The sequence below is a fragment of the Caretta caretta genome, chromosome 8 (genome assembly GCF_965140235.1).
Source record: "Caretta caretta isolate rCarCar2 chromosome 8, rCarCar1.hap1, whole genome shotgun sequence".
Lineage (NCBI taxonomy): Eukaryota > Metazoa > Chordata > Testudines > Cheloniidae > Caretta > Caretta caretta.
The window spans coordinates 7,461,697-7,487,098 of NC_134213.1; the positions used below are offsets into that span (position 1 = coordinate 7,461,697).

The following is a 25,402-nucleotide window of genomic DNA, read 5'->3' on the forward strand; positions in this document are numbered from 1 at the left end:
CCCCAAAAGCTTCTAGTCCATTAATGGCATCAGGCATCAGACAGAGAAGGCAGGAGGAGAGCAATAAAACAACATGCAGCAGAGGGGTAAAGCTAAGCACACATCTTGCAACACCACAGTATTTGTGCTTGTTTGTTTGAAGTTAACCCCAATGGGGCACAGCGGGGATTATCAGGGCAAGGCCTGAGTGGTAATGACGGCATTATAAAAAGATTGCTTTCAGATCTGTTTTACAGACATATCTGGAAGGAACTCACAGAAGACAGCTCTGTGACCCAACACGGCCCTCAGACATGGCTAGTTAGTACTGCTCTCCAGACCCACTGCTATTCTCAGTCAAATCTGGGCTCTGCGTGGTACTTTTCTCTGAACCCATCACTGCCCTCAGTCAAGTCTAGATGGTACCCCTGGGTTCTCTGAGGACACGGTGTGGAATTTCCATGCATCTTAAACCCATGCATGGGCCTGATAAATAACAGCTCCATGATAGCACAGAGCCAGAGCTATCGCTCCACTAACTCCCTTCTTCAGATTCCCCATTCTGCTGGATCAGGAGTCTATAACCTGGAGGAAAACAATGAAGGCAGAACAGCCACACTATGTGATTAAAAGGAAAAACAGACTGTGCACCATCAGGGGAATCCTAGTCTTTACATGGCAGCATACAGCCGCTTTCTTATTCTGGTCTCTGCAGATTGCTGCTGGTTCACATAGTGGAGAGTAAAAAGTGTAGCAGGTGCAACACCTTGGGAAACTGCCCCTGTCCAACAGACTCAGGTGCCTCCCTTTTCTACATCCACAGCAGCTGATAATATCCGAGATTGACATTGTTACACTGCCACCTGATGGAGGACTTTGATATCACACATCAGGGATCGGCATACTTTGGCACGCGGCCTGTCAGGGAAAGCCGCTGATGGGCCGAGATGGTTTGTTTACCTGCAGCATCCGCAGGTTCCGCCGATTGCAGCTCCCACTGGCTGCAGTTTGTCGCTCCGGGTCAATGGGGGCTGCGGGATGCGGCATGGGCTGAGGGATGTGCTGGCCGCTTCTTCCCTCAGCCCCCATTGGCCTAGAGCGGCGAACCACGGCAAGTGGGAGCTGCGATCAGCTGAACCTGCAGACGCTGCAGGTAAAGAAACCGTTCCAGCCCTCCAGCTGCTTTCCCTGATGGGCCGCGTGCCAAAGGTTGCCAATCCCTGTCATACATCTAGCCTCCAGTTACTGTAGTAGCCCAACTGACCCAAAAGCAAGAAGTGAATGTACCTGATGACATGTTCCTGGGCACTGTATTGATTCATTGGACTAACTACATGCAGCAAAGCAGCGTTTACAGACATCATACATACACTCTCCTGCATTTCTATGGCTCCCTCCATGTGAGGATCTCAAAGCACTTGTGCAAATATGAATGGTCACAACACCCTTGTCACGTAGGTAAATACCATCACCCTTTGTTAAGGATGGGAGGACTGAGATGCAGACAGGTGAAGTGACTGCGCCAAGGTTATATGATGGGTGAGTGACAAAGCCAGGTATAGAACTCAGTTTTCCTACCTCCCGCTATAACATTTTAACTACCCACCCAGGCTTTAATAAAACTTAGTCATGGCTTCTTCAAGCAGGGAAACCCATGAATGCCTGCTAGGGTTAAGCAATGGTTCCTGGCATGGCTGTGTTGCTGCTGGGGTCACTAGTTTTGTAATGCAACTAATAAAGATTTGTTCCATGCCTGCCTTATGTTGGGGCATGACCCACTGGCAATAGAAGGAACAAGAAGGATCCAGACACTCACAAGAATAAAGTTCACCCAGGTCTGGCAAAGGAATACACCCTGCTGTTTGACTCTAAATAAAGCAGCATCTATTGTATCTCCCCCTCCACAGAGGTGGTCTCTGTCCTCCCTTCGTCTGATTGCACAGCACTATTCTGCGATGGGGTTTTCATTCATTGATGCTGCACAGCATGGAGTCCAGCAGCCTCAGCGTGGCGTGGGGCGAGGCTCCGCGTCTTTCCACAGCACCATCATGAAAACAAAGTACCCAGGAGATGGCATGAAACATCAGTCTCTGCAGTAGCAGAGATTCTTTGGGCAAGCTGATGGTGTCTAGTTCTACCCAGATACCCGGAGAGCATGGGGTGAGACCCCCAGGATGGGGGCGGGGGACAGCGAAGGTCCACTCAGTCTTTTCCTCCACATTCAGAGGCCAAATCATCCCTCCCCACAACCCACAAAGAGCTGCTCTCGTCCGGACACCATCTTGCCCCCTTCTTTACTCCCACTTGTGTTCTGGCTAATCTAGTACACAGCAATAGAGCTCTCCTCTCTGCTGTAGGATGGCCCTTTATTTCCTGTCCAGGGGCTGGAACTGCTTTGAACTGAATCAGTTAAGGGCCAAATTTCCAGCCATCTTCGTTGTCTGCACCAAGAATATTTAGGGGAACATCCCTCTCCATCTGTGCGTGCAGGATCCTTCTTTGCATGTAAAGAATCCTGCATTTGCGCACACAAATGCTGGGGTTTTTACACACAAACAGTTGTAGCCACAAGTACTGCAGTTGCAGTTCAAGGTAGTCAGGGCAAAATTTGGATCCTAAAACTTAAGAAAAAGACATGCTGTCACAGAGCGGAGACAATTACAGTAATCATGTGGCCTTGTCCCCTTTCCTTTCAACTTCCTGATGTATTATTGCATCTCACTGTTTTACAGCAGGCAAGAAAGGCAAAGATAAAGGCTGCCGCTGAAATAAAATTTTCTAATTTAATGTTCAGTAGAAAGGGCAGGAAAAGAATCAATACAGTTTTGGCCACAGCTTCACATCTCCCTCTTCCTCCTGATGTTGGAGAATTCAAAATGATCATATTAATAGGGCTGTACATCCTGATTTGACAGCATGTACTTATTTGTAAGAGTGGCATTATCCCACAGCATCACCGAGCATATGCAGGTTTTGACTGAAGCACAACTCTCATAGGGTCTGATTCTGCCATCCATACTTATGTTCGGTCGTACCTTACTCTGCAGGTGAAGTGCCACGCTGCAAAATTGGGTCCAGTGGGAACTTATATTCCACACACTCACATTTAGTATTGTTTAATTGTGATTATTAGCATCATTTTTATAAAATAAGGAGGGCACAGCATGCAGCCTCAATGTGGAAATGTGCTGGAAATGGCCCACCTTGATTATCACTTCAAAAGGTTTTCTCTCCTCCCACCCCACTCTCCTGCTGGTAATAGCTCATCTTAAGTGATCACTCTCCTTACAATGCATTTTTTCATGGTCTGTGTGTATATATAAAATCTCATCACTGTACTTTCCACTTTATGCATCCGATGAAGTGAGCTGTAGCTCACGGAAGCTTATGCTCAAATAAATTGGTTAGTCTCTAAGGTGCCACAAGTACTCCTTTTCCATTTGCAACAAGTAATTTCTGAAAGGGATTTTAACCTCTTCCGTTTGTGAGTGTCTGTGAGCAGATGGCGTATGCCATGATGCCTGCAAAAACTTGACAATGTTTAGGCTGCTAATGTGCAGAAAGCACTGCCTGCCATGCTGACAAATATTGTCTCATTGTTTACTTGTACTCCCCTGTCTGTCCCTATATCTGTTGTCTCTTGACATATAAAGATTATAAACCCCTTGTGGCAGGAACCAGCTTTTTGTTCTGTTTCTACAGCTCCTCGCACAATAGGGTCCTGGTCTATGATTAGTGTCCTGAGGCACCAGGGGAATGCAAATAATAAATAACTCCTCTGATAAAATCGTTATCCGAAATGTATTCAATTAAAATAGTTCAGAATTATTTACTCTATGGCTAGGTCATGAATATTTGAATTATGTGGTGTCTTTCTGAAAGTCCCAGGTCCTGATGTCAGGTGATTACATGAAACTGTCAATTTTCTTTTTCTTTTCTTCTTTTTTTAACCAAACTTTCTAGCCCTTGTGGTTGTGGAGCAAACTTCAAAAGATGACTCTTCAAAGGGTTAAAAACCAGAAGGCGAATAAAACTAACCCAGCGTGTTTCGTTTTACTCTCCTGGCTTCGCAGGTTCTGGGGCTCGTTGTTTTTGGGTGCTTGGTGCCAGCGATCGGAGCGAGTCGGGAGCTGGCAAGTGAACGGGGGAGGAGGTCTCTGGCCCAGGGAGCATATTTCAAGAGGAAGGGCCATTTTCTCCCCTGATTGACACCGCCCTCTAATCCGGGCGCTGTAGGCCTTGCGAACCCGGTTAACAGGTCCTCCAGGAACCTGGCAAAGAGCCCGCGGCACCCTATAGACTAACAGACCTCTGGGAGCAGGAGCTTTGGAGGGTGGAAGCCCACTTCACCGGGGGCATGCAGGCAGCCAGGGCTTTGGGACAGAGAGCTTAAACCAGGGCAGGTCTTTGCGGAATAAAGTCTGCCAGCCCTGGAAGGCGCTTCTCAGGAATCTTTAATTCCCGGAGACTTCAGGCCAGTCCGGGGGGGGGGCAGACCTAGGGCCATCGGCTGGACGGGAACTGAAACTAGCTCCCTTGAGGTGCAAGGCTGGGGGGGGCGGGGTGCTGTGCGCCCGGGGGGGGGGTGTCTTGGCCGGGGAGGGGAGTCCCGGGGGCAGAGGGGGGCTACAGGGGGCGGATCCTGGCCGCGCGGGATTCACGTTGGGCCGCAGGACACCACACACACCCCCTCCTCTGGCGGGGGCAGGCTGCTGGCCAATAGGCGACGGCGTGGCCTGCACAGCTCTGCTCTGATTGGTGCAGGCCGGTGTCACTCGCCGGGGAAGGCGGGTCGCTGAGCGTGTGGAGCGGCCGGGCTTTTGTTGGTGACCTTCGGAGGACGGGAGCGGTGGGGAGGCGCCGCCTGAGCCCCGAGCAGTAAGTGCGGGGGGGGAAGGAAGGGGTCGGGGGCCGGCGGTGGGGTGAAGGAAGGGGGTGGGGTCGGGGGCCGGGGGAAGGAAGGGGTTGGGGGCGGTGGGGTGGGGGGAAGGAAGGGGGCGGGGGCCGGTGGTGGGGTGGAGGGAGTGAAGGGGTCGGGGGTGAGGTGGGGGCCGGCGGTGGGGGGGGGAAGGAAGGAGGTGGGGGCGGGGGCCGGCGGTGGGGTGGGGGGGAAGGAAGGGGTCGGGGGCCGGTGGTGGGGCGGGGGAAGGAAGGGGTTGGGGGACAGGGCGGGGGCCGGTGGTGGGGTGGGGGGAGTGAAGGGGTCGGGGGTGAGGTGGGGGCCGGCGGTGGGGTGGGGGGAGTGAAGGGGTCGGGGGTGAGGTGGGGGCCGGCGGTGGGGTGGGGGGGGAAGGAAGGGGTCGGGGGCCGGCGGTGGGGAAGGAAGGGGTCGGGGGCCGGTGGTGGGGCGGGGGAAGGAAGGGGTTGGGGGACAGGGCGGGGGCCGGTGGTGGGGTGGGGGGAGTGAAGGGGTCGGGGGTGAGGTGGGGGCCGGCGGTGGGGTGGGGGGGGAAGGAAGGGGTCGGGGGCCGGCGGTGGGGTGGGGGGGGAAGGAAGGGGTCGGGGGCCGGCGGTGGGGAAGGAAGGGGTCGGGGGCCGGTGGTGGGGCGGGGGAAGGAAGGGGTTGGGGGACAGGGCGGGGGCCGGTGGTGGGGTGGGGGGAGTGAAGGGGTCGGGGGTGAGGTGGGGGCCGGCGGTGGGGTGGGGGGGGAAGGAAGGGGTCGGGGGCCGGCGGTGGGGTGGGGGGGAAGGAAGGGGTCGGGGGCCGGCGGTGGGGTGGGGGGGAAGGAAGGGGTCGGGGGACAGGGCGGGGGCCGGTGGTGGGGTGGGGGGAGTGAAGGGGTCGGGGGTGAGGTGGGGACCGGCGGTGGGGTGGGGGGAAGGAAGGGAGCGGGTGCTGGTGGTGGGGTGGGGGGAGTGAAGGGGTCGGGGGCTGGCGGTGGGGTGGGGGGAGTCAAGGGGTCGGGGGGCAGGTGAGGAGAATTAAGGGGTTGGGGGGCCAGCTGTGGCAGGGTAGGAGTGTGCAAGACTTTATGCATGGTGGTGGAGGGTATGGAAGGAGCCGCTGTGCAAAGTTGGGGAGGTGGATGTTTTCCATCGCTGTGGTTTCTGTAGAAACCTGCCCAGCTTTCACGGTGATGGTGAGCACTTTCCTTTCCCCTAGCTGGAGAGATAAGGAGTGCACCCTACAACAGCTGGAAGAAGGCCTCCCTGGACTCAGGGTTGCATCTCCTACCCCCAGCTTTTGTTGGGGCCACAGGGTTAATTTCCCAAAGAAGCCTCTGAGAATTGTTGCTGAAGTTAAGGGAAGTGGAAGTTACAGACTCAGCCCAGCTTAAAGGAAATGACCCCTTGCCTGGACTTTGCTCCACTTAAAGTAAACTTAAACATGTCTCTTTAGAAACCCATAGAGAGGACAGTGCACAGAGAGTTTGCAGATCATGGGGCCCATTCGTGGTTTCTGGGCACTCGTGCTCTAGCACTGAGTCTGGCAATAAACCCTCTAACCAACTGATGTGTAGCCAAAGTAGTGTGGAAAGAGTGTCAGGGTAGGTGTTGGAGAGGGTCAGATGTCCAGAGTACGTGGGTGGGGGGAAAAGGGGGGCCGGATGTTTGTCACTCTGACCCCTATGTGAGATCCAGGACTGTGCCGTGTGTGTGCACACAGGAATGGCTGGCCGGAGTCAGGAGCAGAGTCTGAGGGAAGAGCTGACCTGTGCCATCTGCTGTGAGCTTTTCAGTGACCCTGTCATGCTGGATTGCATGCACCATTTCTGCAGGGCATGCATCCAAGGCTACTGGGGCAGGTGCCCCCGTGTGGCTTCCTGCCCCCAGTGTCGAAGGGAGTTCTCCAGCCGCACCTTTCGCCCCCACTATCTGGTGTCGGGGGTTGTGGAGAAGGTGCGGAAGTGCAGCTCAGAGGACCACAAGAGAAAAATGCAGGTGAGTGGCTGTTGGCATGCCTATTTAGAAGGCATCAGTCATGCCTCAGCACAGCATAGAGCCAATATCTGACGTGTCTCTTACCCACCCACTTCTCTGAGGCTGGTTCATTCAACCATGAAACCACATACGCATCCTTCACCTGGGCAGAGCATGATGAAGACACTCTCTGTTTCTCTTACTGACTCGTTCCCTATTCCTCTTTCTAGCGCCTGGCGAGTTGCAGTCTGTAGTTTAGCTTTTGTGCTGTTGCTTCTCTTGCATTGCTCACTTGTTGCTGCCTTGTGACATTGATCACACATTGTTATTGTTTGTAACATGTAGGGACCCCATCCAAGATTAGGGATCCATTATGCTAGGTGCTGTACAAACAAGTGATAAGAGACTCCTTGCCACAGAGAGTTCAAAACAAACAAATGTTAAACCCCATGCAAACTTATATCTCCAGCTCTTATGTATCCTGAGTCTGGAGTTTCCCCAACCCACTGGATTCACATGTGTGTAAAAAATCAATTTAGCTCGTGAATATATACCTCAGGTTGGTTGGTTGATTGATTGTTCTTGCCTTATGTCTTTGTAGTCTTTGATTTAAACAGCTGCTACTTGCCCTTCTAGAGTCAGTGCCATACATGTAGGCTGCTCCACTATAAATCCATGGTATGCCCACATCTTGAATACTGCATGCAAATATGGTCCCCCCATCTCAAAAAAGGTATATTGGAACTGGAAAAGGTTCAGAAAAGGGCAATACAAATGATTAGGAGTATGGAATGGTGTCCATATCAGGAGAGAGTAATAAGACTGGGACTTTTCATCTTGGAAAAGAGACAAGGGGGGGAGATGATAGAGGGCTATAAAATCATGACTGGTGTAGAGAAAGTAAATAAGGAAGTGTTATTTACTCCTTTTCGTAACACAAGAACTAGGGGTCACCAAATGAAATGAATAGGCAGCAGGTTTAAAACAAAAGGAAGTATTTTTTCATATAATGCACAGTCAACCTGTGGAACTCCACACCATCCTCTGGCAAGAAGGCCAAGACTGTAACAGGGTTCAAAAAAGATCTGGATAAGTTCATGGAGGATAGGTCCATCAATGGCTATTAGCCAGGATGGGCAGGGATGATGTCCCTAGCCTGTGTTTGCCAGAAGCTGGGAATGGGCGACAGGGGACGGATCACTTGATGATTACCTGTTGTGCTCATTCCCTCTGAGGCACCTGACATTGGCCACTGTTGGAAGACCGGATGCTGAGCGAGATGGACCTTTGGTCTGACCCAGTCTAGCCATTCTTATGTTGTTATGTAAAACAGCAGAGTAGTGAAATGGTCTCCTTTAATTTTTCCTTCTTAGAAACATCTTGAAAATGCGCTGCGAGCTCACCAGAGAGAGATGGAGAACTTTGTGCGAATGAAGCACACGGCGGAGGAGGATATTTGCAGTCTGACGGTAATGCCAGTTCTCCCAGCTACGCTTGTGTAGGCTCCATGGCAATGCCATTCACTTGGATAAGGGAAGACTGGGAGGTTACTGGTAGAAGCACTGCACGCCCAAGAGCCCCCTGTAATAATGTACTGGCCCTATGCTTCACACTGCTGCTACTACAAGCTTGCCTGCAGGGTGAGTAAGGGTCAGGCAGGATATAATCAGAGCTCTTCTACCTGGAGAAAAGAATAAAAATAGATTATTATCAAAAGCTGAGTTATCTGGGGCCTTGAACAGCCTGACCAATAAGCAGGCTCACAGCAGATACCTACCGTCACTGTCGTCTTATGCCAAGTATCGTTGTTAGACTATGGGCAAAAGATTAAAACCAGCAAAGTAAAAATACTGCGGAGACAGCAAAAAACAGCTCCCCAGTCAAGGTAACACTTGATCTGCTGAGATGCTTTTGCAGGAGGGAAGATGAATAACTGTAATTGAAGCGAGTAAAGAGATAGCCATAGGGTAATTACAGACGAGTGTACAAAGCCAGCTAAAGGCTCCTGAACCTTAGTAAAATACGTCAGAGCTTTTCCTCACCAGTGCTACGTTTTGAGCCAAAGGATCTGTCAGATTTCCCTAAGCCATGTGATAGTTTAATTTGGGGCATACCTTTATAGTTGCGTATAAATAGCTCATTGGGTAACAATCAGCAGTGTCTGTGTGTCTAGCTCTTGTGGCTTTAGTCAAGATTGCTGATATATATAAAAAATTTATACAAATCATAATGGAGTGAGAGGCAAAGTTCTGCTGTGAATAGAAACTGGCTAAGTCAGACTGCAAAGGAGTAGGAACAAATGATCAATCTGTGCCATGGTGAAAGATTAGCAGTGCGGGTGCCCGAAGAGTCCAGGCTAGGACCAGTGCTGTTTCATAGGTTAGCGGTTTGGAAAAGGGGGTGAGCAGTGAGGTAGCAAAGCCTGTGGTTGACATAAAATTATGTAAATCAGAGGAGATGAAAGAGCTTCAAAGGAACGTAGACAACCTATGTGAACAAGCCACATGATGGCAGATGATATTCAGTGTTGACAAATGCAAGGTAGCCATAATTGCACAATGGAAGCAATAATTTGAGTTCTGAATTAGCTGTAATCACTCAGGAAAAAGCTGCAAGGTTCATTATGGACCTCTCAGTGAAAGCCACCATTCAGTCTGCTGCAGCAGACAAACCAAATAATGGGGGCGAGAATAATACTGACTATTGTGATGCTGTTATAAATCAACAGTGTGTTCTCATGTGGAATATTTCCTTAAGTTCTGGTCACCTCATCTGAAAACAGATATAGCAGAACTAGAGGGGCAGGGGAGTTCAGAGACCAGCAAGGAAAACAGTTAGGGGCCAGGAGAGACTGAAAATGTAGATTTCAGAGTAGCAGCCATGTTAGTCTGTATTGTGGCACCTTAGACTAACCAATTTATTTGAGCATAAGCTTTCATGAGCTACAGCTCACTTCACTTAGTCTCTAAGGTCCCACAAGTACTCCTTTTCTTTTTGAAAACATAGAGTTGTTTAAATGAGATGAGGGATAGCGAGAGATGCATACCAAATGCTACAGAGAAGGTAAATTGAGTGCATCCATTTACCCCTTCTCATAAAACAAGAATAGGTGCATTTTTGGTGAAGCTCAAAGGTAGTATGTTTAAAACTGACAAAAAGCAATGTCTTACCTGACACATAATTAACCTGTAGAATTAATTACTCAGAGATGGCGCACACATCTCTGTCTGAGTTACCGTTTCAAATGCAGAAGCCTAGAGCCCCACTGCAGCTCAGGACCTCCGGCTAGGGATAAAATTTTCAAAGGTTCCAAAGTGACTTATGAGACCAACTCACATTTTCCAAGTTTATTTTTGAGACTTAGGCCCTCTTGAAAATGTTAACCTAGGTCTAGAATTTACGACCTGTAAGTTGATTAATAGGCAGCAGGTTTAAAACAAACAAAAGGATGTATTTTTTCACACAATGCACAGTCAGCCTGTGGAACTCCTTGCCAGAGGATGTTGTGAAGGCCAAGACTAGAACTTATCCAGATCTTTTTTGAACCCTGTTAAAGGAGGATAGGTCCATCAATGGCTATTAGCCAGGATGAGCAGGTATGGTGTCCCTATTCTCTGTTTGCCAGAAGCTGGGAATGGGTGATGTGATGGATCACTTGATGATTCCCTGTTCTGTTCATTCCCTCTGGGGCACCTGGCACTGGCCACTGTTGGAAGACAGGATACTGGGCTAGATGGACCTTTGGTCTGACCCAGTATGGCTGGTCTTATGTTCTTATTACTCCCAGATTGTTGTCAAAGCAATTCAGACAAGGTAATTGAGTTCAAAGAGGTAATTTGAAAAGCTTAGTTCAGTGACTTTACTTCTGAGAACCTTAGTGGCATCCAAGTGGTCCCAAAGCAGGGTTCCAGTGGTGCCTCTAGCAGAGAGGGCTGGGGGAAGGCTTCCCTTCTATCCCCTCTCTGGCTATATTACACTGATTTCTCTAATTAAATACTCCTGCAAAGGCAGCTGGGTTTTGCCCCTCCCTCTGCCACCCACTGCTCATTTTGAGTCTTAATCCAAAGAGCCACTCAGTGTAGAATAAGGCCTGCTCTGCACCTAAAATGTAGGTCGACCTAGCAACATTGCTCTGGGATGTGAAAAATTTTGCACCCTGTGCAGCCTAGTTAGGTCAACATAACTCCTACTGTAGAAGCATCTCGGTCAATGGAATAATTTTTCTGTTGACCTAGCTACCGCCTCTCAAGGGGTGCATTAGATCAGCAGAAAATAACCTTCCATCAAATATCTGCGCTACAATGATGCAGCTGCAGCTATGCCACTGTTACACTTGCAGTGTAGACATAGCCTAAATGTCAGCCTGCAGCAAAGCTGTGCGTCCTGCAAGCTCAAGTCAGTTGGTACAGAAAACAAATGCTTATTGGTGGTGCTTTAACAGTGTAATAAATTCCTTTGGAGAAAATAATCTCCTTGTGAAAAGTTCTGTAAAGGCAGGGCGGGGGCGGCACTCAGAATACCATCCTTATGGAACCCACTTACCATTTAGGCTTCAGGCCTACTCTGACTGGACACATTCACTTTAATGCACCTTATCCTTCGTGGCCCCGTGTGTTGATTTCACAGGAGAGTCTTCAGTTTTGGTCGAGCTCTTCTGCATCCCAAAACGTAAATATAACCATCTCTGGTGGTCTGAGCAAGTCACTGGCTGGCCATTGTGGATTAGACCTGTGCCACAGAGCTTGCAAAACGATCAGCAGTGGCCTAGTTGCTGGTATGCCATGACCACAGCTTATCACACTGGCCATAATTGTCTCATTGTTACCTAGTACCTGTTTGTATCCACCTGCTACATTTCATCATATGCTTGCATAGTAAGTGTGATAGGTTGCCCCCCACTTTAAGGTGCCACCTGATGTACTGGGATACCACTGAGCCCGCCTGTTCCGCCAGCCTGGGCCCCTTTATCCTGTTTTACTCAGTCAGGCTCTTAACCCTCCTCTAGCTCATATGGAGGCAGGGCTACAACTAGCTGCAGAAAGACACACACACTGAGATCAGTTCTGACTCAGGACAATATTCCTAAGACTCAGCTTAAGGGACTTGTCCCAGAACTCAGGTGCCCACCTCCCTTGGAGTGCATACCCTAAGATATATTGTCTTGCGCTGTGTAGACAGATCTGCACAGCACAAGCTCATAAAAATTCACCCTCTCCCTCAGTGTGAAGAGAGAGATGCACAGCTTCTTGCCCCCACCCCTCAAATTATGAATTTCACAAACTGGGTTATGTTATAAACAAGAAATAAGTTTAACTACGAAAGACAGATTTTAAGTAATTTATAAGGGATAGCAAACAGAACCAAGCAGATTACTGAACAAATAAAACAAAACACGCATACTAAGCTTAAGATCTTAGAGACTGGTTTCAAGAAGTAATTTCTCACCCGAAATGTTGTTTTAGGTAAATTGCAGAGTTTCTGTAGCTTAGAGTCCCAGTTATTTCTTCTTACAGACTGGACCCCCGTCTCAGTGTGGACTCACCCCTGCCTTTCCCTTCAGGTTAGTTCCTTTGTCCCTCCAGGTACTTTCAGCAGTCTTTCTTCTTGGGTAGGCAACGGAGGAGAGTCTAGATTAACCCCCTCCCCAGCCTTAAAAAGGATTTATCTAAGGCAGGAAACCTTTTTTTGATCCCCATCCTCCCTACAGAGGAAAAGTACCAGCAGTGTCCAAGGTGGTATTTTGTATCCGGTGACAGGACCACCAGACCTGATAGCGTCCCAGCTCCCTCTCAGGAAGGAGCGGGATTAGTATCTTCACAGTCTTACTGGTTCTTCATAATGGCCCATCAAGGCTGTGATGGCCAGTTGCCTGGTGGGTGTCTCCCAAATACACAGCCAGTTGTGATTGTTACATAGTCAATATTCCTAACTTTAGATACAGAAATGATGCATGCATACAGATTGGATAATCACATTCAGTAAATCATAACCTTTCCAGTGATACCTTACAAGACCCATCTTGCATAAAATATATCTTAGGCCATATTCATATCATAACCGTATTCCTGTGAAGAATATGGGATATAACATCACAGTGAGTACTTTAGGGCAGGGACTGTGTTTGCTACTGTGTGATGGTGGTATACAGTTCTGTGACCGGGGCGCCTCTAGGCATTAACATTATGAATACAGAGATGTAAATAAAATAGTGTGGTACAGACTAACTGAAACAGGATTTATCTCTCTTCATTGTGGTTTTAGTCTTGTTATTGGGAATGACTAAAAGTAGCAGTTGCTGGACCAAACAATCCATCTAAAAAGCAGGCGCATCCCTGATCCACTCTGTCTAAGCAGGTGAAATTAGTCCCTTTGCTAATGCCTTTGGATGCTGTTGCACTTTCACTGATTGTCATAAATATAAAGGGAAGGGTAAACCCCTTTGAAATCCTTTCTGGCCAGGGGAAAGCTCCTCTCACCTGTAAAGGGTTAAGAAGCTAAAGGTAACCTCGCTGGCACCTGACCAAAATGACCAATGAGGAGACAAGATACTTTCAAAAGTTGGGAGGAGGGAGAGAAACAAAGGGTCTGTGTGTCTGTCTGTATGCTGGTCTTTACCGGGGATAGACCAGGAATGGAGTCTTAGAACTTTTAGTAAGTAATCTAGCTAGGTATGTGTTAGATTATGATTTCTTTAAATGGCTGAGAAAAGAATTGTGCTGAATAGAACAACTATTTCTGTCTGTGTATCTTTTTTGTAACTTAAGGTTTTGCCTAGAGGGGTTCTCTATGTTTTTGAAGCTAATTACCCTGTAGGATATCTACCATCCTGATTTTACAGGGGGGATTTCTTCATTTCTATTTACTTCTATTTTTATTAAAAGTCTTCTTGTAAGAAACTGAATGCTTTTTCATTGTTCTTAGATCCAAGGGTTTGGGTCTGTGGTCACCTATGCAAATTGGTGAGGCTTTTTATCCAACATTTCCCAGGAAAGGAGGGGTGCAAGTGTTGGGAGGATTGTTCATTGTTCTTAAGATCCAAGGGTCTGGGTCTGTAGTCACCTAGGCAAATTGGTGAGGCTTTTTACCAAACCTTGTCCAGGAAGTGGGGTGCAAGGTTTTGGGAAGTATTTTGGGGGGAAGGACGCGTCCAAACAGCTCTTCCCCAGTAACCAGTATTAGTTTGGTGGTGGTAGCGGCCAATCCAAGGATGACGGGTGGAATATTTTGTACCTTGGGGAAGTTTTGACCTAAGCTGGTAAAGATAAGCTTAGGAGGTTTTTCATGCAGGTCCCCACATCTGTACCCTAGAGTTCAGAGTAGGGGAGGAACCTTGACACTGATCATCAAAGCCCACCCCCAAATTGCCCAGAAGTGTATAATGGCCACAAAGAGAACTTGGACTCATGCGACCATTTCAATCAGTAGCTGGTGTGTTACTGTTACAATAGAACCATGTTCTAAACATTGTACGTACAGGTAGCAAGCCTCAGCTGTGTGAGCAGAAGCTGTATGTCAGTGGGATCACACCAGTATGATGCTCAGAAGTGGTTTTAATTAAATCCGGAGTGGCAGACTTAGAGGAAAAAAATAATTCAAAAAGGAATTGACATTAGCCTTCCAGACTATTCACTGTGTATGTGCATGCATATATATAAACTAGTTGTGTATCTGCTTAAAAGTACCCCAGTCATTGCTCCCCTGTGGATCTAAAGCCCTTGATTTTTATTTTTATCTCACTTCCTCTGCCCCGTAGTTTTGGAGATTTCTGAAACCCTATAGGAAATGGACCTGCAGCCCTTTTCACTGTGTCTTTTATGGCATTTACCTCTACTCAGAAAGCCTCTGGGGAGCTGAACTCTAAGATTCGGGCAGAATTTGAGCGACTTCATCAAATCCTGGAGGAAAAGGAGAGAGTTGTGTTGATGGAGCTGGCCAAAGAGGAGGAGCAGTTATTGTTGAGGCTGCGTGGGGACATCATGCAACTGGAGGAGGGGATCTCAGAGCTGGGAAAGAACATTGAGCACATACAGGAAATCCTGAACAAGACGGGAGACTCATTACTGCTGGAGGTGAGATTACTCAGCCAGCTCTTAACGCATTGAGGCTTGGGGAGGAGGACAAAGGATGTTAGCAGGATGTTGATACATGGTGGGGAGAGCTCAAAATCTGAATTGGGAAGTTGGAAAGCAGCAGAAGAAATTGTATTGTGCCGTAGGACTGCCTTACGCATCTGAAAGGGAAGCTTTCAAGGCAAGCAGCAAGATCTACAGTCCAAAATTGAGATCCACAGATCCTGGGTGGTCTAGAGCAGTGCTACTCAAAGTGGTGGTCCCCGGACCGGTGCCATCAGCTGTCGGTCTGCGCGCACATTGGGGGAAAATATTGCCAGTCCCCCACATCAGATAGCTTGAGAAGCACGGTCTAGAGCTCCTTCTGTGGTCCCTACAAAGCTGTCTGGTCAAGAGGTGACCTCCTCCCTCTCTTTCCATCTGCTAAATGACATCATAGAAACATTAAAATACATTTGAATTCTTCCAAATTACTTTTCTGTGTAAGCAGTTGCAGAGGTTGCCACAAGGATGTTTTGTGATTGTGAATGGGAGGGGAGGAGGTGGTTCATGAGACAAGTTCTCTATTAAGATGTGGTCTGTACTGGGGAGACATGTAGGGGACTCTGGGGCTGGGCGAAAGGAGCAGCACTGAGCAGCATTGCTGAGCTGGATCTGGCAAGGCTCATGTTCTAAGAAATCATCGTCCATCATTGCTCTTGGCAACTGTGAATAGCTGGCACCCAAGGTGAGTGAGTGAGCAAGCCGCTGCTGGGAAAGTGTGCCTCAGTGGCACTCCCTTCCCTAGCACTGATGGGCTGCAGAGAAAGCATTAACGGGGCCATGAAAGCAAAGCTGGAGCACCCAGGCAACTCGCCCCTCTCTGATTGTGGGGTCAAAAGCACACTTACATTCCCTGTCTGTATGGGCTGACATGCCCCCCACCTCTCCCCATTGTGAATGGCAAGATCTCCAAGTTAGTAGATGGAAGGGGAAAGGGGAAATCCGTGGCACTGTTGTCTTTGCAGAAGCTCAGGTTGAGAACAGACTAGCAAGGTGCAGGAGAGGGTGAGAAGAGGTTGACTCCTGTACTGGGAGAGGGGTGAGGAGCCCCAGATAATGAAGGCAGGCTCTGGTGACTTCAGGTAGGTAAAGGTACACTTAATTTATTTAATAATAAAGCACATGCCTTTACCTGCCTCAAATTCCCAGAGCCAGCTGTATCCATTAGAGCCCATCTCTGTAATCATGTAACCTTTCTTCCCATCTCAATTATAGAAAAAATCCTCTGAGCAGAAGGAAATCAGTCCCAAACTGTAAGAGGCAAATGAAAGTACACAGGAGAAGGGGAGAGAGAGAGACTGTTAATGAGCGAGTGAAACCTCTCTGGAGACTGACTCTTTATTAGACACACAGCTGCAATTTTGTGTCTCCCTCCCACTCTTCTGGATCTAATTCTCAGTCCCTTGGACTGAGGCATCTTAGATGTGTTCAGAGTCGTCGTCCTCATCCCTATGCCCTCTAAAACAACCTTGGTTTATATACACAATGTCCATCCCCTGTTGGGGTCCAGTTGGACTGGTGTGTTTATCTTCTCTGTGTTTGAATGTGGTGGCAGGGAAAAGGGTAGTTAATTTGTTTGTGCAGCTGTACGAATTAAGTACGGTGATTGTTAATTTTCTCTGCCTTTCATCGCAGGTGGAGAGCGTGGCTATCAGGTATGTGTCTGGAATTAAACAAGCTGTTTCCCTTTTCATGAGGCTTTTATCTCCCTTCCTTGGCTGGGGACAGTGGGAAGAGAGGTGTTATCTTTTTAGTTTTTAAAGCATGGCTAATTGTCTCGCAGACCATTGTCATGGAGCCAGACCAGGGGAGAAGGATCCATCCCCCAATGAGCATCAGATGCTCTCATGTAGAAGTGCTGGGCTCCTGGGACTAGAATCAATGGAAGCGTGGGCTATAGTGGAAGTGGGAAAATGGAGTCGCAGGTACCAGTTTGGCTGCGTACAATGAGCATGAATTACACATCCGGGAAAAGTGGAGAACTGTTACATCAAATAACAGGGTGTACAAGCTAAACCGGAGGGCCGTGTGTGATGAATATGGAAATGTTGGTAATATTTGTATTTTTATGCACACCCCTGTTGTCTCTGTGTTTTATGCTGCTATACACTGACTGCAAAGGAAAGGGATGAGGTGTTGGACTCCAGTAGCCACTTGGCTGGAGATCAGAGTCATTAACAAACTGAATAGAGGCTACATGTGTAAATGGAGAATCCAGAACAGACAATGGAAACTCTAGTGGCCGAGACATTCACACCCAGTGACCAAAAGCCAAGAGGAAGGATGATTCCCTCCCACTTTCTGCAAAGAAGCAGAGCAAAGGCCCCCAAGCTGGAGAACAAGGGGAAAGGTGTCAGGTGGCTGTGTGAAAAGCTGAGATACCGGAAACACAGTGGCTCTCACCCGGGACAGAGACCAAGGAGCAGAGACAGAGAGCACATGGCTTATGGGAGCCCTGGCACTGGCCAGTCTGAATACTGGCTTAACCTTTGCTTCCCTGTGCTGATCCAAGTACTTTTAGATTCTGGAGGTCAGGAGTCAAATAAATTGTTACCTTGTTTTGAAAAGGCTGCCAGGTGTCACCGCAAATACTCACTAAGAGCATTGCGCCCTGAAGGGGTAAAGGACAGGCCTCCCACAGGAGTCTGGCTTGACGGGACTTGGTGCAGGAAGCCGTAGAGAGGGATCGCTGGTGCCTGAAGACCCAGTGTCAGAGTCATGGAGGCCACGGAGCTGTCCCTGTGGCACTCTAAAGGGATCACTCCCAAGGGACTTGGGTACAGGCTGGGACATAGCTGGCCCTGTGAATTCGTGACATCCTGTTTAGTTGCTTTTACTGTTCTCTCTGCCCCCTTGGGACCAGCCTTTCAGTGCTTGGCATAGCTCAGAGGAGAGGGGGCAGGTGCAAAATTGAACTTGAGCCACCTTGGCTGCTCTCAGATCCTGGGGGTCTCTAGGCTCACCTCCAAGGCACAACTGAGAGCAACCTTAGGGTAGGTCTGAAATTATGCCAGCTGCCACTGGCCCCAAAAGGGCATTTGTGCCCCTTTCCCCACGCGCTGCACTGTGTGTTGGGGGGAGGGGAAGGAGCTGCTGCAGCAGGAGGCTGCTTTGGCAGTGCAAAGCAGCCAGAATCAGCCTGAGTGGGGCTGAGAGCATGGTCGGTGGTGTGTAGGTCGTGCTCATTTTGCATACCTGCTGAATGGTGAACCAGTGCATGTTGCTCTGCTTTACCAGCCACAACACCATGCCCATCTCTGCTGAATTTGGCCCAAGGCTTCTGGGGGGCTTGCACCTTCCTTCTCCAGGGCATTTCAGCCAGTAGGGGAGCAGGGAGATAGGACAGCAGACTGTCTCAGCTCGGAGGTTTTACTCTGTATCTACTAATCACTCTGCCCTTGGAGTGACTTCCTGTTTGATCTCCTTGGCAGGATGTAACCACCCCCCGACCTTTTGGCGTGTACCCTGCCCCGCTAAGTCCACTGGCTCTGGTCCCTGGCCTCCCACAAAGGCCTCGTTCCTAAAACACCCCCAGTCAAAGTCCTCTTTTACTAATGGCTTTGTAAAAACAGCTGGCTCCTTGTCTGGACCCTGCCTTACTCCTGCCCCTTCTTGCTTGCCCAGGCCCCCAGTGCACGTGGAGGCACAACCTGCCCTGGACATAGAGCACCACAGAGAGCGGTACAGCGGCCCCCTGCAATACATCTTCTGGAGACAAATGCTACAGTCAATCCACCCTGGTGAGTGTGACGCAATGCAGGGTCCTCGGGGGTGGAAATGTCCAGATAGGGAGGTGGGCAGAGGAGGAGTGCCTAGGGAGGGGAAGTCGCCTGGACTGAAAAACATTGAGCAAAGCCCTGACAAATTCTAACTCTGTTATAGCTCCAGCCCCGCTGACATTTGACCCCGAATCAGCCCACCCTAACCTCATCTTCTCCAAAGACCTGACTGCAGTGACGGAGAGCGACAGGCGCCAACCTGTCTGCACCAGCCCCAAGCGTTTCCAGCAGTGTGTGAACGTGCTGGGCTCTGAGTCCTTTGACAGCGGGAGCCACTACTGGGAGGTCTGGGTAGGCAGCAAGACCAAGTGGGACCTGGGGGTGGCAGCAGAGTCCGTGGACCGGGCAGCCAAGGTCAAGCTGTGCCCTGAGAGTGGCTATTGGGCACTTCGTCTGAGGAACGGGACGGAGTATTGGGCCACTGCCACCCCATGGGTGCGCCTTGCCCCGAGGAGCTGTCTCCGGAAGGTGGGGGTCCTTCTGGACTGCAAAGAGGGGAAGGTGGCGTTCTACGACGCTGAAGACATGACCCACCTCTTCACTTTCCACCAGGCTGCTGCACGCAGGTTCTGCCCCTTCTTCAGCACTTGCTTCAGCGACGGCAAGCTGAATGTGGAGCCCATGAGAATCTGCCACCTGACCCTGTAAGGGTGATGCAGGGGGTGCAGGCAGTCTCCCAGGAAGCCATGCACATACCAGAGAGACAACATGTGGCCCTGGGAGCTGGTGTTATTTTCTGGTTTGGCTGTAGTTGCTACTGCTTGGACTCTCCCTGGAATAGAAATCGCCTTCTAGAACAGCTCAGTTGGCTCCGCCCTGCCCTAGTGCCTGGTCATTTACGGTTGGAGTGAATGCAGCAAAGGTGTGTGGACTTCAGTCAGTCTAACCTATAAATCCCAAGGCTCTAGGGCAGAGTCAGGGAGAGACTCCATTTGTGGCTTATGCTGGAGGGAGAGAGGAAGTGACTGAATCTTAGGTCCCAGTATTTTGTCTTTTGTTCCCTGCCTTGGCACAGGGGTGAAGGGGTCGTGGACTCTCAGCTCAGCTTAAGCCACAGTCTGTTGTGCGCTGAGGTTTCCCCAGCCTTCCTCCCATCAAAAAGATGGTGCATCTTGCTGCTGTGTCGCAGCCAGTGACACTGATCAATAGACAGCCTCCTCTCCGCCGCCACTTTGGTAGATTCTGTGAGAAGATTCAAAGGAAACTGAGCAACCTACGTGAATAATCAAGAATTGCACAATGGAAGCGATGATTTGGATTCTGTATTGGTTGTAATCACTCAGGAAAAGGCCAGGAGGCTCATTAGGGACTACTCAAACAGCTGTCTTCAAAGGGCTCCTGCCTTTCTGGGACTAGAACAAGCAGGTAGGAGTCAGGTGGTAAGTTCTAGGGAGCTCCTGGTCAGTGGGGAGGCACCTGTTGCATGGTGGGGATTGTATCTTCGTGACACAATGGACAGCGCTGGCTGTGAGTGGAACAAGCATGGGGGCAGGGGATGGATCTTCAATGACTTACTGAGATTTTGCTGCTCTTACTCTATGAATTTGATCTGTGACGTGGACACTGCTTATCCTAGTAGCAAGCATTTCGGTGCCAGCTTGTTGGGGTGTTACAAGCCCTGAGGAGCCAATGGAGAGGAAGGACAGCTGTAGCCTCACTGACCTCTGCTCCCCTCTACTTTCTCTGCACAAATGGTGTGGCCTTTAACAGCCATGCACTTCTGCCACTGGAGACAAAGTGGGGGGCTCAGTCCTCCCTTTTCTGCCTGTGAGCAGAGGACTGTGCCGCCCAGTGCTGGAAGTGTGACAGGGCAGAGTCTCGGGGGCTCTCTAGAGAGCAGGGTTGAGAGCCTGGAACCTTCCGAATGCGAAACTGTTGGGAGGAAGAGGGCAATTCAGGGGCCAAGGGGTGTCTGCTATTATTACACATCGAACTTTCCTTCCCATGTCGTCAGTCTGGGCGGCTTGTGTTTGGCTCTTGGATTATTTGACGCGATAGCCGTTGTCTTTCCCTGCAGCCCTAGTGGAGAGAGAGGAGTTGAGCTGATGTGGAAGCACCTCTTGCCAACATTGCCGCTCTGAGTCGTTGCCTCCCCCTCTCACGCTTCCTGGCAAAAGTCAGGTCTTCTCCAGTGCTGCTCCAGAGCCTATTGGGGGAGGCAGGGTTCTGATCTGTTTAGATTATAAGCTCTTTGGAGCAGTCTTTTTGTTCCATGTGTGCAGCACCCAGCACCCTCAGCTTTCACTGAAGTCAGTAAGAGGTGAGACCACGGCAGCTCCCAGGAGGCACTCAGCGCCTTGCAGGATTGAGCTCTATGGCTGCTGGCGGAGAGGTTTGTTTAGGGGTTTAGGGAAACGGAGTTGCCCTACTGCTGCAGTGTAGGTGCTGGAAATCAGGTGCATTGGCAGAGAGATGGGGGAAGAGGGAGAGCTAGGGCTTGAGGAGCAGGAGTACTGAAGATCAGACTTGGGATACATTGGCACAGATGGAGGAGGTAGCGGGGGTGCTGGAGGTGAAGGCTGGCATGCATTGGCAGAGCTGCATGAGAACTTCCATGGTGCTGGCTTGTGCTGTGCCATGTGGTCAGCTCTTCAGTGCTGTGATCTTAAAATTCATGTAATCTTAAAATCTTCCGCTACGCAATCCTCGGCAGGAATGTCTTCATTCTGCAGCCAGCACTTCTGATCCCCAGCCTGTGCTCCCCTCTCACATCAGTGCTTGAGCAGTTGGTAAACTGGCCTTTCATCTAGTGTTGATGCTTGAAGAATTTCTTAATCCCAGCTGTGGAATTTCCTTCACTTGAAGTTTGTTTCTTCCGAGGATACGAGGGAGGGGTTCCTGCTGCTGCTCCCTGCATGGGAACCGGGGGGGCCAGCAGAGGGCACTCTCCACTAAGTGAATGTAATGAACAGCTCCATGCTGACAGGCTGTTATAGCTGCAGGTGATTTATATACTGTACTCTTCGCTGCTGTGCTGCTATTAAAGCTTTTTAAAAAGACAGCTGCATGCTGCCTTAGTCTTCCTGTCTCCACTCCAGCAATAGCGCCTCACCTGGCTGCAGCAGACAACCTGCCCTGTCTCTTTGTAGTTCTGTCGCTAGCTTGTTCCCCTGTCATCTGGGCTGGATGTGGATCATGGGTGCTGGGAAAGAAGGGAGGATGGTCTTGAAGAAAAGGCTTGGAGGGGGAATCTGAGGCCCCTGTCACCAGTGTGTCCTTTGGGTTAGGGAAGAACCCATCCCAACACTCCCTACCCACAAGATGACAATGCAGTGAGAGGATGCTGGGCAATGTGGTTTCATTTTCGCTGGCAGGGACTCTTATGCTGCCTTTATTTTAAGAAAATTCCTGTCCCACGACCTACCCTTACCCATGCCCCAGTCGTGGAGATCTGAAACCCTTGTCAGCTGCTGTCACTCTTCGTAGCCTTGGTGGGCACTTTCCTCTCGTTTCCAAGCAACTTGCCAAAAGAAGATGCAACAGTGACTAGGCTCCAGTCAGTGGGTGGAGGGGAGTGAGGTATTTTCCATCAGAACTATACTGGTGGAACTTAATCTAAAACCATTGAAATCTGGATTCTTCATGGCCTGCCTCCTTCCGCCCTGCTCCCTTTTAGGGTACATGTATGTTATGGCTGTGCTAGCCTAGTCCCATAGTGCAAAGGCAGCCTACACAGACAAAAGGGGTTTTCCCATCTGTGTAGGAACACCACCTCCCTGAAGGGCAGTAGCTGTGTTCACAGAAGCATTCTTCCAACAACACAGCTGCATCTACAGTGAGTTTAGGGCAGCATACCGACATTGGTGTGGGGTATGATTTTTTCATATCTCTTTTTTGACATAACTTTGTCAACCTAACTTAAGTGTAGACCAAGCCTTAGACAATACAGCTTTACTTTGTGTCCATCTTCTGTCCCAGCTCTATCGCTGAACACACTATGGTGTTACATAATAAACAATGGTACAGGGAGAGAGACAGGATCAGCACTGGCCTTACCATAGAGTTCATCAGGCATCCTTGTCTTTCACCCCATATGCCAAGCAGCCCCTGCTTGATTGAGATCATCCTTTCTACACACTGCTCTATGGCTGCCAAGATCTTTTAGTTCCTAGTTCTACGGGCTTTAGAGTACTTGAATTTCATGCAGTTCTGGGGGAACCCTGGTAGTCTCCCTCTAGAGCCTAGTTTCAAATCCCATCTCCAGTCAGACATGAGAACAAACTGGGTTTGCATTTCTGCCTGTGATGGGGTGTTCACCCCCATGCTAGTCTGACAGGCCACCCCTGAGGGATAATGAGGCTTGATAAGCAGTCCTTAATTGAGGATGGAACCCACCTGAGCAGGAGCAGGTGGGGCTGGTATGAGGCCAGGAAGATAGGACAGAAAAGGACTGCAGTGCAGAAGACTGTAGTCACTCTCTGAGCTTAGCAAGGCAAAGGAGGAAACCCGCAGGGACAGAAGCAGCCTGGGATCCTGGCCCTGAAGGAGGGGGGTTTACCTAGAAGCCTGATGGGGTGGATTAGGAAAAGGCTCGGGAAAAGGCAGCAAGGTCTGGGATAGTGCTATCTTTGACTGCTGATTTGAGAGTCCCTGAGGTGGAACCTGGAGTAGTGGGTAGGCCCAGATTCCCCTACTGCCCACTGGAGAAGTGGTATAGCTTTGAGGTAAAGGATGGCCAGGAACAATACCTGGACAGGCAGTCTGTTGAGACTTTACCCCAGAAAGGGACACTGTACTGACCTGGCTGGAGCCCCGAGCTGCAAAGAGGGAGCACTGCAACTGCTGAAGCTTGGGAAGGGGTGTCAGCGTGAATGATTGAAGGAGGCGTCCAACTGGGCAGAGCTGTTCCCCAGACGTAGCCTCGAGGAGGCATCCAGTGGTGAGTTGAGACCCCTCTAACGCTGCCCACCACAAAACTGAGGGGGCCAGACTGGGCCTAACACCGACCATTCCAAGCAGAGCTCTGCGGGGAAGCTTTTGCAGCATCCACCCTCTCACCAACACTGCATTTCTTAAAACAACGACTTCCCTTTAATTGGGTAAGTAAGCGAATACCATTCTGCCCTCACTATAGCACCTGTTGAGAGGCTCCTACCCACTGCTTTGTCAAGTTGTTGCACTTCCTGTACTCACTTGTACTGTACTGACTCGTGCCTCCCTTGGGAGCAGGTTTGGAGTGACGCTAACCAGAAGATGGTTTTGGCTGCTGGAGGGGGAGCTGCATATATTCTTGCTGCTGCTGCTCTTAGGTTTGGGAAACTGGCTGCAGCCCCGGCTGGCTCACTACCTCTCATCTGTCAACAGCATTTCAAAGGAGCCAGGAGACTCTCTGATGTGAGTCTCGCAGCCAAGCTGGCAGATCCAGGCCAGGCTGGCAAGAGTGATGTCTGAATTGGCAAGAGTGAGCAGGCCTGAGGGTCAAGGAGGGAGGAGAATTGTTGATGTTGTGGAGATGGAGGGTGGATGGGATTGTCATGATTATCTCACCATAATCCTACTCTGAGCGCAATGCAGAGGCCAGAGCCAATATAAGATTATATAGCCCCAAGTACTGGATGAAGAGCACAGATTCGTGATCCTAAGAAGCTTGGCTTTCTGGCTTACTATAAAGCCCAAATGCCCATTGACAGCTGTTTTTCAGTGTAGTGCGCTCATGATTAAGGGCTGCGGGTAGCTGGGGCTGCCAAGGCTAATGGGTTGTTCAGGAAGCCAGGCTGATATGGTGTGACTGCAGTGGTGTATCTAGTTCCTGGTACAAAGAGAGTCCTTCCCTTACCACCTGCCTCTTCTGTTTCTCTTATCTGTTGAAGGATGGGGAAAGGTTCTTTTCCTGTCAGGGGCCACTTCCGCCATGACACCAAGTATTGTGGATTTACCATGGGGATGGACTTCAAAAACAATGGGCCTTTTTGAGACCTGGCAGCCTGGCACTAAAGGCTCAGCAGTGGGAGGGGGCAGATGTCACATGGGATACATGGCCCTAGTGTGACTGTTTTTTTAAGGACTGGTCAGCTAGAAGGGCAGTTCTAACATTGGCTCAGATGGATGGGACCTAGAGGCAGTTACCAATTGTGCTCTAGGAATGGGCCCACAGCTGCAGGGGAGTGCATTTAATGCACTGCTGCCGTGTTTTTCCCCTTCCAAGAATCAAGGTCTCCCTTGTTAACTGCGGTGCTGCGTTACGGGCTGCACTCCCTCCCCATCTACCTTCTAGGCTCTGGCTGCGTGTACTGCACTGATCCCAAGCAGCATGCTCTGCCCTCTCCCTGATAGTCCTGGAACAGAACTAGCCCCCTCATAGCCTGCTGGCCACAGATGAAATAAAAACAGAGCAGCAAAGCCTTGTTTGTTTGACAACTCCTGCTGTGAGGGATAAATCTAGTTCCTGGGGATGTTTTGTCCATGTGGACTCTGGCAGGATAGGAGGAAAGGTGAGGACACTTTAATCATAGCTGAGACTGGCTGACCCACCCATGCTGGACTGGGATTAAATACCCCCCCCAATGGGGACTCCAGTCAGAAAAGTGGCATAGCTCTGTCCCTACAGCGAGACAGCGGGAGCATCGCTCTGTCTGTTTGGTACCCATCTGCGAGAGTTTTCACTGGGAACCTCTCATCAGACCTGTTATTTGGTAACTGCAATCCAAAACTCTGCTTCTCGGAGCACCTCAC

General features: G+C 49.8%; 1 protein-coding gene and 1 long non-coding RNA gene across 4 annotated transcripts in view; one reads left to right on the forward strand and one right to left on the reverse strand.

The window, feature by feature from the left end:
* The first annotated feature begins 4,740 nt into the window (after nucleotides 1-4,740).
* On the forward strand, nucleotides 4,741-21,731 carry LOC125640899 (zinc-binding protein A33). Of its 3 annotated transcripts, none has more exons than XM_048860011.1 (7): nucleotides 4,741-4,857; nucleotides 6,587-6,861; nucleotides 8,214-8,309; nucleotides 14,676-14,909; nucleotides 16,587-16,606; nucleotides 18,576-18,691; nucleotides 18,834-21,731. In XM_048860011.1, the coding sequence occupies exons 2-7, from the start codon at nucleotides 6,589-6,591 to the stop codon at nucleotides 19,376-19,378; spliced, it is 1,284 nt and encodes a 427-aa protein (XP_048715968.1). In that variant the 5' UTR covers nucleotides 4,741-4,857; nucleotides 6,587-6,588; the 3' UTR covers nucleotides 19,379-21,731. The 3 variants fall into 3 exon arrangements, with proteins under 3 accessions (XP_048715968.1, XP_048715970.1, XP_048715969.1); XM_048860012.2 differs by lacking the exon at nucleotides 4,741-4,857 and adding an exon at nucleotides 5,933-6,059; XM_048860013.1 differs by lacking the exon at nucleotides 8,214-8,309.
* Nucleotides 8,303-25,402, reverse strand: part of LOC125640900 (uncharacterized) — a 28,223-nt gene continuing 11,123 nt past the window's right edge. Inside the window, exon 3 of the long non-coding RNA XR_007357931.2 lies at nucleotides 8,303-8,521. This is a non-coding gene — a long non-coding RNA (uncharacterized LOC125640900). The remainder of the gene's footprint in view (nucleotides 8,522-25,402) is intronic.